At 41.8% G+C, this 14,027-nt stretch overlaps 1 protein-coding gene across 1 annotated transcript in view; it reads right to left on the minus strand.

Annotated features, from left to right (window-relative positions):
- The window catches only part of sspo (SCO-spondin), a 145,238-nt gene that overhangs the window by 102,898 nt on the left and 28,313 nt on the right, over window positions 1-14,027 (minus strand). The window contains exons 24-27 of the mRNA XM_072378859.1: window positions 1,981-2,090; window positions 1,688-1,837; window positions 1,472-1,565; window positions 1,112-1,321 (exon numbers count right to left, since the gene is read on the minus strand). Coding sequence (XP_072234960.1) covers window positions 1,112-1,321; window positions 1,472-1,565; window positions 1,688-1,837; window positions 1,981-2,090 — 564 coding nt within the window. The remainder of the gene's footprint in view (window positions 1-1,111; window positions 1,322-1,471; window positions 1,566-1,687; window positions 1,838-1,980; window positions 2,091-14,027) is intronic.

Below are 14,027 nucleotides of genomic sequence, written 5' to 3' on the forward strand. Positions count from 1 at the left end.
TAAAAGTTGAATCTGCTTGACTAGATGTACAAGCAGTCAGAAAACTGTGAGAATATGATATGATGAAGTCTAATGCGAAGTCTAATGTGTGTAGCATTGGTACTTTAGAGGTCAGCCAGTGTATAAGAGAGGTCAAAGAGCTACACTATAATGGCAAAAGTATTCGCTCACCTGCCTTTACACGCATATGAATTTAAGTTCATCCCATTCTTAATCCATAGGGTTTAATATGACATTGGCCCACCCTTAGTAGCTATAACAGCTTCAGCTCTTCTGGACAAGCTTTCCACACAGTTTAGGAGTGTGTTTATGGGAATTTTGACCATTCTTCCCCAAACTGTTTCCACGAGTTGGGAGCATGAAATAGTCAAATAATCTCTTGGTATGCTGAAGCATTCAGAGTTCCTTTCACTGGATCTAAGGGGCCAAGCCCAGTTCCTGAAGAACAAGTCAGTGGACTCAGCTTGACTCGCCTGCAGAGTCCTGACCTCAACCTGATAGAACACCTTTGGGATGAATTAGAGCAGAGACTGAGAGCCAGACCTTCTGTCCAACATCAATGTCTGACCTCACAAATGCGCTTCTGGAAGAATGGTCAAAAACTCCCATAAACACACTCCTAAACCTTTTGGAAAGCTTGTCCAGAAGAGCTGAAGCTGTTATAGCTGCAAAGTGTGGGCCAACGTCATATTAAACCTTATGGACTAACAATGGAATGCATGTATTCATATAAGTTCATATATTGTCTGATTCATGGCAGAATGAATCCAGTCAATATCCAGAATCCAAACAAACACTGTGACAACTGGGAATGTTCACTCACTTACCTTAAAAGGTAGAGGATCAGAAAGTCACTAATAATCATCCTCTTGCATCCATTTACAAAGAGATCTCATTAAGGGGAATTAATTCTAAAATGCGTATTCAGATGTTTCACTCAAGACAAAGTGCAAAAGGCCAACTGGCCCACATGCTACAGACTTCCATTGAGCCCACCCCATGCAGACTGACAAATGATGGACTCTTCTATTCACAGGCAAAAGTTTTGGTCTTTCATTATCTCCACATACAGACTGAGCTGGCTGATACATTACAGTTCATTTGGATTCACCTTGGTGTGCTGATACAGCGAAACTGATCTGGGGTGCAGCTGGATAGGCAGATTTCATCTGAACCATCACCACAGTCATCCTCATTGTCACACAGCCACTGAGAGGGAATGCAGCGACCAGTGGCACAGGTAAACTCTGATTCCAGACATGGAGGTGGAGGAGAAGGACAAGCCACACCCTCACACTGCCACACACCCTCCTCACATGAGCTGGATACAAAGAGGCAAAGAAATAAACACATAATGATATATTTACATACATGTATATACACACATGTATATATACGTATGTATATATATATATATATATATATATATATATATATATATATATATATATGATAATTCAAACTGACAGACCAGTTCTGGCAATATTGAGTGATTGTAGTTCCAGGTGGAAACATGGAGCCCTCCCACTCACATGGACACTGTATGGGTACAATACAACCATCACCTGTTGATTATAGATAGAAAACATGTATGTATATATATGTAAGAATTTTGCTTCTTCAACAGCTTTGCAAACCAAAATAATAAAGCAAATGTTCCCTTTCTATAAAATATAGTTTGGTTTACCATGTTTAACAGTGCCAGCAGGGCAGAAGCAGCCTTCTACGCAGGAGAGCACACCACACTGAGAATATGGACTGTGTTGAACACTGGGGCATGATGGCGAGCAAGCTGGTCCACAGGGTTCATAGATCAGGCCTTTCTCACACTGCAGAGCTGCAGGTAAAAGAAGTAAAAGCTTCAAGAAGAAAGTACATAGACTGAACATGGACTCTATACATTCTGTGTGTGTGCGTGCGTGCGTGTGCATGTGCGTGGGTGTGTCTGTGTGAGTGTTTGTGGATTTGTGTGTGACATACGGCAGAGGTCCTGAGACCTCCAGCGGATGTAAACCCCTCGCCGGTTGCACTCCTCAGCGTATGAAGCAATTGCTGTGCAGAGACACTCGCAGTCCCCACCTGAGTCACAGCTAAAACATGGACGCACAGAACAAATGATAAAACAGAGACGTATTCTCAGAGCAACATTTTAAGATTAAAATACGATCAGCCAGAGGAACCATTAGATTACATCCTCTCTGCTGAGGATTATTTTATAGTGTTTTCGTCTTAGTGGTAGTACAAATGTTGCTTTGCTCTTGGAAGTTTTGTTTCTCTTTTACTTACTTCTTGCTTCTGAAGAGTGGTAAATGGTAAATGGACTTGTACTTGTATAGCGCTTTTCTAGTTTAACTGACCACTCAAAGCGCTTCTAACACTACATGCCACATTCACCCACTCACACACACTCATACAGCATACAGCACGTCTTAAGGACACCGATTGGTGGGCAACTGCTCTTCCTCCTGAGCTACAGCCGCACCTAGTGCTGACGTGTCTCTGCTTCCTCCTGCTGCTTACAGCTTTATTTGCTTTTAAATCATTCTACTTCTTTCCACTAGTCTTGGATATAATTTCATTCTTTTACTGGTATTCCTTTTCTTTTAAGTGTATACTTGTAAACGGTATTAGCCCTCCTGTTTGCAAAGAGAATCGGACAGAACAATGTCTCCTAACCCTGCATTATCAGTGAGCTGCACAGAGTGTGAGCGACTCTCTGTGAGGATAACACAGCTTGAGAAGAGGATTGAAACGCTGCAAGAAAAATGCAAGTGAGGAATTTGTTGACTCTATTATAGCTCCTGTGCAGGCTGTGGAGTCTTCATGTGCCAGAGGACTAACTCAGACTTTTCTACGCGGGATAACAGCTGATGTGGAGCCTCACACTGCAGACCTGGCCGACACGCTTCCCTGGATGTGTCCAAATGACACTGGAATATCTGGTGAAGCTCCCAAACTGGCCGGTCCGACTGATATCTCCTACTGTAACAGTGTTGGTGCCAAACCAAAGTCAGAAGCAATCAACACTTCCACACGAAATGGAATAGATACCATTCTGAATGGGGACTCTATAACACAGCCTGTCAGAATGGCAAAGACAGAAAATACAACTTTTTCTGAAACATCAGTCAGGCAACTGATAGATATCTTGCCGACCATTCTGTCTACACATCCAGATGGCATGAGGATCAGTAACCGCATTCGGACAGAGAGTTCAAAGAACGCAGTTCTAAGAACTGTCCACCTCGAATTTAGTTCTAAGAACTGCCCTTCCCCAGGGGAACTGTTTCATTTTGCATTGGCACATGAGTCAGGGACCTTGACAGGGACTGATGTGACGCAACCATCTGCAACAGTCACGTGTTACTTTAGCGCCACACTCAACAACAAAACCCGTGAAAAGTAAGGAGAGAAGAAAACAACACAACCAAGAAGCTAACATGGAGAGCGAGGAGGCCACCGTGTTCATGGTCTGCATGACGGTGATATTAATCATGGACGATCACATCAGGCGTCTAAGATGGAGGCTGGAAGAGCTCACAGCGAAAGTCAGGAGACGAAGAATCCAGCAGCAGGCGATACTTCTTCGTTTCATGGAGGAAAGAAGGAGAGCAGAGCGCCGCAGACAAAGGAGACGACGTCCGAGTTTAGCTTATTAAACGTGCGCCAGTTGTGTCCGTGTCGTATGAGTAAACATTTCAGACAAGGGGCGGAGCTACAGCCACCAAACACCTACGTCATATGTGATCCTATGGAACCCAGAAAAGACCCTGCCTCAGAGAAGGAGCTAAAATGGTTACAGGAGCTGAGGGCTGTGGTCCCTAGTTCCTGTATGTCCGAATGCGTGAAAAAACGGCCCTATTCCTGAAAAGGTTATAGGAACTGCAAAAGGTTCCTAAAGTGGGAATGCGCCTTTTGTCCATGCGGGGTCTTTTGATATTCTGAGAAGGAAGACTGGCTCTGAGATCCTGAAGAAAGAGATTACTCTGCTGTTTGGAGAGACTGCGTCACTATGGGGCACACTGTGTCTCCGTTTCAGGCCCCGTTCCTACAGTGGGTAAAGGAACTGAACTTTTCAGCAGACTTCTCGGCCTGAACACATGGTTGTCAAATGCATGCATCGCCCATGAGATTAAGTTCATTGATAACTTCATTGTCTTTTGGAACTGTAAGGAGCGTTTCAGACCTGATGGCGTGCATCCAAATCGAACTGGATGCAGATTACTTGGTGCACACTTACATCATGTTGTTGGGACGGCAAACCCAAACATAACTGTACAGACAAGGGTGAAGGACACAGCAGCGAGGAAAACAACCCTATATCTAACGGTACCACGTACAACTCAGAATACAACAGAGACCAGTGTAAACTCCACAAAGCTCGCTCTACTTAATATTAGATCTCTGTCCAATAAGTCACTGTTAGTTCATGACTTCATATTTTCACACAATTTAGATGTTCTTTTCCTGACAGAAACATGGATTGACATAAAGCACAAATGCTACTGTTCTTAATGAAACAGCACCCCCAAATTTTAGTTTTATGGATAAATGCCAAAATGGAAGGAAAGGTGGGGGAGAAGCTGCCTTATTTAAAGATACATTCCAGTGTAAAGAGATCTCATTCGGTGATTTCACTTCTTTTGAATATCTTAGTTTTATTTTAAAGGGTGTTCCTAAAATTCTGTTCTTAATCATTTACAGATCTCCAGGACACTGCGCAAGTTTTATTGATGAATTTTCTGAATTATTGTCTGTTATCTCGACTGATTTTAACCATTTCATCTTGACCGGGGATTTTAACCTTCACATAGATAATATGACGGATGGTAATGCCAAAGAATTTTCTTTTGTGCTGGACACGTTTGGTTTTTGGTAACATGTAACAGAACCGACCCACCTTCAAGGTCACACTCTGGAGCTGGTCATTTCTAAAGGTGTTGATATTTCTTCTGTTGTGGTTATTGATTTGGCTTTGTCTGACCATTTCTGTATTTTATTTGATTTATTGATCAATCAGAATGTTCAAACAACCAGCTTCTCAGTTAAGATGAGGTACATTATTGAGAAAACAAGTGCTCAGTTCAGGGAGGCCGTAGCTATGTCACCAACAATGAGCGCACAGTCTGTTGACAGACTGCTGGATCATTTCAACTTGACACTTATAAACTTTGAATGTAATGGAAGCTGTTGCACCGATAAGAATCAAGAGCACCTTAAGCAAACAGAAAACACCATGGAGAAACACCACAACGGTCAAAAACCTGAAAACAGAATGCAGGAAGGCTGAACACACAGACAAACAACAAAAACTAATCTGTGTCTAAAACCTAGAAATAACTGATGTTATGTCACAATTTAATATTGTTGGTTTAAAAATCTTGGAGGAAACAGCTTGGCATCTGAAATCAACAACTTGCACTCTGGACATAATACCATCTGCCTTTTTAAAAGGTGTTTTTACCTCAGTAGAAAGTGATCTCCTACAAATAGTTAACAGCTCACTGGCATCAGGCATTTTTCCCAAGTCACTAAAGACAGCTGCCATTAAGCCACTCCTAAAGAAGAGAACTCTAGACGCCTCTGTGATGAACAACTACAGACCTGTCTCTAACCTCTGTTTTATATCCAAGATTATTGAGAAAGTTGTATTTAAACAGCTCAATGACTTTCTGAATGAAAGTGGAAGTCTTGATAACTTCCAATCAGGCTTCTGATGTCATCACAGCACTGAAACAGCTCTGGTCAAAGTGTTTAACAACATGAGGTTGAATACTGATTCTGATTATGTTTCAGTCCTGGTTCTGTTGGATCTCAGCGCTGTATTTGATACTGTAGATCACAGAATCCTGTTGCACAGGCTGGAAATCTGGGTTGGACTTTCTGGAGCGGTCCTTAACTGGTTCAGGTCCTATTTAGAAGAAGGCCGGAGTTATTTTGTTACAATTGGCAGCTTTGAATCTGAGCGAGAGGCCATGACTTGTGGAGTCCCCCAGGGGTCAATTCTTGGACCTCTTCTGTTTAACGTGTATATGCTACCTTTCGGTCAGATATTACAGAACTTTAACATCAATTATAACAGTTATGCAGACGATACACAATTTTATGTGTCTCTGTCACCAGACGACTGCAGCCCAGCAGATGTACTGTGTCAGTGTCTGGAGGAAATAAACTCCTGGATGAGGGAGAATCTTCTACAATTAAATAAAGACAAAACTGAGATCATTCTGTTTGGTAGCAAAGAGAAGAGGGTCAGCATTGGTAAATATCTTGAGACTCGGGCCGTTACAATCACTGACCAAGTTCGTAACCTTGGAGTGTTGATAGACTCAGATCTGACTTTCAGCAGCCACATCAAAGCTGTCACCAAGGCAGCTTTTTACCAACTCAGAAACATCAACAGAATTAAAGGTTTTATCTCCCAAAAAGACCAGGAGAAACTCATCCATGCATTCATCTCCAGTAGACTCCATTACTGTAATGGTCTTTTAACTGGAATTCCCAAAAAGAGCATCAAACATCTGCAGCTCATCCAGAATGCTGCTGCTAGAGTTTTAACCAGGACTAAGAGATCTGAACACGTCACACCAGTTTTAAAATCTTTACACTGGCTTCCAATTAGTCACAGAATAGATTTTAAAAGTCTGCTGATGGTTTACAAATCCCAGAACATTTTTGGCCCAAAATACATCTGTGATATGTTCAGAGAATATAAACCCAGCAGAGCTCTTGGAGCAACTTAAAAGATGGAGGGGGCCACAATATTTAATCAGCGCTACCAGGGGGCCACATAGGATAGCTCTCTGGTTGACGGCTTTGCTTTGCGGTAAGACGTATTGCATCACTTCCTGTTGCTTTGTGTGTGCACTGTGACATTTCTCGCTCCTCTTGAACTACTAATAATCATCTTATTTCTCCCTATAATTTACACATCTTGCATAGTTAACTCTATCCCATACTTGTTATATTCTAACACTCACTCTTACAGATCTTTAGTCTTTATTTTTCACTTTTTAGCGGTGTGTCTGGTTCTCTAGCTTAGCATGGCTACCAGTTCTCTTCCTCCATCTCCTGCTTTCACCTCCTCCGTGTGTCAGATGTTTAGTTACTCCTCTGCCTCCTTTAGTGGTAATGGTACATGTAACAAATGTAGTCTTTTTGTAGTTTTGGAGCCAAGGTTATCTGAATTGGAAGCTCGGTTCTGCACTGTTGAAAACCACCTGATAGCGAGCCAGGTCCCTTCAGTCAGTGCGGAGCCACCTAGCGTAGCTCGCTCTATTAGTCGTCCCCGAGTAGCCGGGACTTAAGAGTGGCTGGGTGACTGTCAGGAATAGGAGTCATAGTCCTAAAGTCAAGCCCGGTTCACCATCAACCTGTTCACGTTTCAAATAGATTTTCTCCACTCAGCGACACACCCGCTGAGGACAAAACCCTGGTAATTGGCAGCTCTATAGTCAGAAACGTGGCATTAGCGACGCCAGCGACCATAGTCAAATGTATTCCAGGGGCCAGAGCGGGCGACATAGAATCCTGTTTAAAACTGCTGGCTAAGGATAAGCGGAAATACGGTATTCAAGTCGGCGGTAATGACACCCGGTTACGCCAATCGGAGGTCACTAAAATTAATGTTGCATCGATGTGTAATTTTGCCAAAACAATGTAGGACTCCGTAGTTTTCTCTGGACCCCTGCCAAATCTGACCAGTGATGACATGTTTAGCCGCATGTCCTCATTCAGTCGCTGGTTGTCCAGATGGTGTCCAGCAAACAATGTGGGCTACATAGATAATTGGCAATCTTTCTGGAGAAAACCTGGTCTGATGAGGAGAGACGGCATCCATCCCACTTTGGAAGGAGCAGCTCTCATTTCTAGAAATATGGACGAATTTATTAGTCATCCAAAAACATGACAACCCAGGGTTGAGACCAGGATGCAGAGTTGTAGTCTTACACACTTCTCTGCGGCTTCCCAAATGATGCTGCCCCCCCCAATCAAAAAACACAAAAGGAGCAAATCCTCTTGTGCAAAAAAATTAAAACAGAAACTTTAACTGAACAAAAACATCAAACTATTAAATGTGGTTTGCTGAATATTAGATCTCTCCTTTGGAAGTCTCTGTTAGTGAATGATTTGATCTGTGATCATCATATTGATATATTTTGTCTTACAGAAACCTGGCTGCAGCAGGAGGATCATGTTAGCATTAATGAATCAACTCCCTCTGACTATTTAAATATTCATGTTCCTAGAACCACAGGCAGAGGAGGAGGAGTGGCAGCTATCTTCAGATCAGGGTTACTAATCAGTCCTAGACCCAAGATTAGTTTTAGCTCTTTTGAATCTCTGATTCTCAGTTTTTCCCACCCAAAGTGGAAATCACAAAAACCTCTTGTGTTTGTTGTTGTGTATCGTCCACCTGGCCCTTATTCTGAGTTTCTGTCTGAATTCTCAGAGTTTTTATCCCAGTTAGTGCTGAGTACAGATAAAGTCATTGTAGTGGGTGACTTTAATATTTATGTAGATGTTGAAAATGACAGCCTAAATATTAACTTTAATTCTATATTAGACTCTATTAGATTTTCTCAAAGTGTTCAAAGACCTACTCACTGCCTTAATAATACTCTCGACTATATGGCTTCTGAGAAGAATTTTACATATAGAAGGCGTCTGTCAGAGAATGCTGTAACCAGATTTAAAGAGTTGATTTCATCATCCTTTTCTTCACTGCCATGTGCAGATATGACAGAGGACGGCTACCTAAATTTTACTCCAGTAGAACTTGACTCTCTTGTTGACAGCACTACAGCTTCAATGCGTACAACACTGGACAATGTTGCCCCTCTGAAAAGGAAGGTAATCAGTCAGAAGAGGTTGGCTCCTTGGTATAATTCACAGCTGCTTTAAAGCAGACTGCAAGAAAGCTGGAGAGACAGTGGCGTTCCTCTAATTTAGAAGAGTCTCAATTAGTCTGGGAAGATAGTTTAATAACGTATAAGAAAGCACTTCGTAAAGCTAGAACTGCTTATTATTCATCATTGATAGAAGAGAATAAGAATAATCCCAGGTTTCTTTTCAGCACTGTTGCCAGGCTGACAAAGAGTCCGAGCTCTGTTGAGCCATGTATTCATTTAACTCTCAGCAGTGATGATTTCATGAGATTCTTCATCAATAAAATTGTTTCTATCAGAGAGAAGATTAATGGAATCCTTCCCATGATTATCACTGATGTATCATCAAGTAGAGCAGCTTTAAAAGTATCTTTAGAACCTGATTTGTATTTAGACAGCTTCTGCCCAGTTGATCTTTCTGAGCTAACAACAGCAATAGTCTCTTCTAAACCATCAACTTGTATTTTAGACCCAATCCCAACCAGACTGTTCAAGAAGGTTTTCCCCTTAACTGACACTTCCATATTGGATTTGATCAATCTGTCTTTGTTGATAGGATATGTACCTCAGACTTTTAAGGTTGCTGTAATTAAACCTTTACTTAAAAAACCTACTCTTGATTCAGAAGTGTTGGCTAATTATCGACCTATATCCAATCTCCCCTTTTTGTCTAAAGTTCTTGAAAAAATAGTTGCAGCTCAACTTTGTGATCATTTACATAGAAATAATCTGTTTGAAGAGTTTCAGTCAGGATTCAGAGTGCATCATAGCACAGAAACGGCACTGGTGAAAGTTACCAATGATCTCCTGTTAGCCTCTGATAGCGGACTTGTTTCTGTGCTTGTCCTGTTGGATCTCAGTGCTGCATTTGATACGATCGATCACAGCATTCTGTTACAGAGACTTGAACATGTTATTGGGATTAAAGGAACTGCATTAGGCGGGTTTAAGTCATATTTATCTGATAGATTCCAGTTTGTTCTTGTAAATGAAGACTATTCCTCACACGTTGGAGTAAGTCATGGAGTTCCTCAGGGTTCTGTGCTTGGACCGATTCTTTTTACTTTTCCAGTGTTATGCTGATGATACTCAGCTGTACTTATCTATGAAACCAGATGAAACCAATAGGTTGGTCAGACTACAAGCCTGTCTTAAAGACATAAAGACCTGGATGACTCAGAACTGCTTCTAAATTCAGACAAAACTGAAGTTGTTCTCTTTGGACCTGAGCGCTTCAGGGAGAAATTGTCTAGTTATATAGTTACTCTAGATGGTATTTCCTTGGCTTCTAGTTCTACAGTGAGGAACCTTGAGTTATTTTTTACCAGAATTCATCATTTGATGCACATATAAAACTGGTTTCTAGGACTGCGTTTCTTTCACCTTCGTAATATTGCTAAAATCATGAACATCCTGTCTCAGGGTGATGCAGAGAAACTAGTTCATGCATTTGTTACTTCAGGACTGGACTACTGTAATTCCTTATTATTGGGCTGTTCCACATATTCTCTGAAAAGCCTCCAGCTGATCCAAAATGCTGCAGCCAGAGTTCTGATGAGAACTAACAGGAGAGATCATGTTTCTCCAGTTTTAGCTTCTCTTCATTGGCTCCCTGTTAAATTCAGAATAGAATTTAAGATTCTTCTCCTCACATATAAAGCTCTTAATGACCGAGCTCCATCATATCTTAAAGATCTCATTGTAAGATATTTTCCTAACAGAGCACTTTGCTCCCAAACTGCAGGTTTACTTGTTGTTCCCAGAGTTTCTAAAAGTAGAATGGGAGGCAGAGCCTTCAGTTATCAGGCCCCTCTCTTGTGGAATAAGCTGCCAGTAAATGTCCGGGAAGCAGACACCCTTTCCACTTTTAAGATTAGGCTTAAAACTTTCCTTTTTGATAAAGCTTATAGTTAGGGATGGCTCAGGTAACCCTGAAACATCCCATAGTTAAGCTGCTATAGGCTTAGACTGCTGGGGGACCTCATCTGTCACACCTTTCCTCACTTTGCTCTCTTTTTCCCCCTGTTTAATTTCTCAATTGATTTTATGTACATGTGACATTATTGTGGTTATTAACTTGTGTTTCCCTGTTCCAACAGGTATCCTTTGAATGGCGTTATGGTGTTTATCCCCCTTTTTCCCTCTTCTCAAACTCCAGCTGGTCGAGGCGGATGGCCACCCTTCCTGAGTCTGGTTCTTCCAGAGGTTTCTTCCTGGTTCTGGTTCTGCCAGAGGTTTCTTCCTGGTTCTGGTTCTGCCAGAGGTTTCTTCCTGGTTCTGGTTCTGCCAGAGGTTTCTTCCTGTTAAATGGACTCGTTCCTTTCCACAGTCGCCTCAGGCTCAGGACGGGAGATTGGACTAAAGACAAGTTTCAGTGCAATCTGTTGGTTTCCTTAGCTAGGATATTATTTTTTGAATTTGCATATATGAATTAATTGGTTCATGATTACAATGAATTGAATTCCAATTGGCTTGAATTGGACTATATTATCTAAGTGCCTTGAGATGACAATTGTTGTAATCTGGCGCTATATAAATAAAATTTAATTTAATTTAATTGAACTTCCAAACCAGATTTATGACAAAAATTCCATTCTAAATAAGACCAAAATATGTGTATATGTCTGCATGTTTATTGAACTAACATATCACAGCATCTTAATATATTTCATGCTCAAATGCATGTATAACAGATCTACTTTTCTTCAACAACAACAAAAGGTTTGAAGCAAACAAATAAATAACCACATACTGGGTTTTTTTCCAGTACAAAGTCATACATAAAAATCCCAAACTCAAAGATTTTAATATTTCCTTTGCATACCTGCTGTACCTCAGCCCTAGCATGACTGGTTCTCCTTTAATGAGAAACTTGTGGCTTTGCCTGTTGGCGCACAATAGAGTGGATATCATTGTCAATCTTTGTGCATCCAATTCGCATCAGATAAAAAAAAAGAGTGTCATCCGTGAGCCTGTTTCTCTCTTTTGACTTGATGAGCTTCATTGTCGAAAAACTGCTCTCACAAATGTATGTGCTAACAAACATATTGGTCATTGAGAGAGCAAAATCTCGGAGGAGTGGGAGGCGGCATTCAGGCAGCAGACTGCAAAACGAAATTCCTTTCTCATTGCGCCTCTCCTGAACAAAACAGATCAGACTGCAGGTCGCAAAAGTTCAAGCTGCAATTCAGAAGGTTGCTCGCTGACAGCAGCGGAGAGGGGTCCACGAAGAGCGCTACCTGTGGCTGCATTGCGTGAAAATCTCTGAAACGATGCTTGAACTGCTCCTGCAGTTTCTCAATATCGGTCTTATATTTGTTAAGTAAGCTTTCGCACTCTGGGACACTTCTTCACATCTCCTCACAAGCAGGAAAGTGTGTCAAATTCGGATGATGGGATGAAAATCCCTCTTTGAACAGGTCTAATTTGCGCTGATGTGTGCACACAGGTCACACACAGTTTGGTCTCTCCCCTGCAACTTTGTGTTCAGGTCATTGAGGTGTGCAGTAATGTCAGAAAGGAATGCCATGTCGCATAGAAAAGCTGTGTCTTTGAGTTTCCTGCAGTAAGCACTTATATCACCACGAACGCTGTCTTCCAAAAACACTGGAATTTTGGAGTACAGCGCAAAAAAATGCTCAAGACACTTTCCCTGACTCATTCATCAGACCTCGCTGTGCATTTGTAAATCTTCATATGCGTCGTCCACTTCATCCAAAAAGGCTATAAATCTCCTGTGACTGAGGGATCTGTTCCCTCCTCGGATGAGATTTGGTACTTTAGTCACCAAGTCCATAACATGGCTAAAGTTCAGTGTCTTGGCCCAAAATCAATAGGACTTCTCATACACTTGATGTATGATACAGTGTAGTACAGGGCAGTTCTATCCGCTTTGTTGAAGGAGCCCTGCGAATCCGGTGCATCTCCCCTGCATTACAGGTGTGCCATCTGTAATAACAGCCGATAGCTTATCCAAGCCGCCATGAGAGTTTGCAACACTATTAACGGCGTAGAATATGTCCATACCCTTGGTGGTATCGTGCAAAGACACCATTTTTAGTAACTCCTCGTGCACTTCAAACAAACTGTAAACGGTTCTTGTGAAAATCAGCAGCTGGCTGACATCCATCACATCTGTACTTTCAGCCAAGGCCAGGGAGAAGTACTTGCAGTCATGCATAACTTGTTTCATCTTCCCCTCAACATCACCGTTAATGTCAAAAATTCTACCAGTCACTGTGCAACGGGACAAAGAAACCGTATCAAAGTTTTTTAACCAGGTTAGCATCACCAAAAGCTCTAGCCATTTCCACTGCACTTCTCTTCACAATCACGTCTGACAAGAACTTCTTTGCTTCAGCAAGCTCAAGCGCAACAGCATAAGATGCCGTGAGGGCAGCCTCCTGTGTGGTTGTGGCTCTGGTAAAAAATTGCTGTTGTTTGTGTACTTTTGATTTGAGGTCGGCAATGAGAGCAGCCCTGGCAGCTTCAGTATACTTCTCGTATTTAACTTTGTGCAAAGTGTTGTAGTGGCGACATAGGTTGAAATCTTTCATGGCTGATAGTGTCTCCAAGCAAACTAGGTACATAGGTTTGCCTTTAAATTCGGTGAACAGATAATCCACTTCCCATTTCACCTCAAAGACACGATTTTCTTGATCGAGTTCATGCTTTTTGCCATGGCTTGATCTTTCTTCCTCAATGTTGGAGAAGACCCGGTGGAAGCACGTAGGAAGATGCGACTGCATAGGAACTCTGATATTACAACTTAAAAGTGATCAGGCGCGGTAGAGGACACACTTTTATAATTTTCAGAAATTAATCCGAGGGCCACTCCGAATGAGGGCGAGGGCCACATTCGGCCCGGGGGCTGCCAGTTGCCCATCCCTGTCTTAGATCCAAGGACTCAGGTCAGCTGGTCCAGTCCAGAGTCCAGACTAAACATGGAGAAGCAGCATTTAGCTGCTATGCTGCAAACAAGTGGAACAAACTGCCAGAGGAGATTAAACTGTCACCAAATGTAGACATTTTTAAATCCAGGTTAAAACAATGTCTTTTCTCATGTGTCTATGCATGAAATCTGCACGATATCTTTTAACTTATCCAGACTGTTGCTTGTTTTAATTCATTTTAATTATT

This window comes from Leuresthes tenuis, unplaced genomic scaffold, assembly GCF_036924035.1.
Source record: "Leuresthes tenuis unplaced genomic scaffold, fLeuTen1.0.hap1 SCAF_24, whole genome shotgun sequence".
NCBI classification, from domain to species: domain Eukaryota; kingdom Metazoa; phylum Chordata; class Actinopteri; order Atheriniformes; family Atherinopsidae; genus Leuresthes; species Leuresthes tenuis.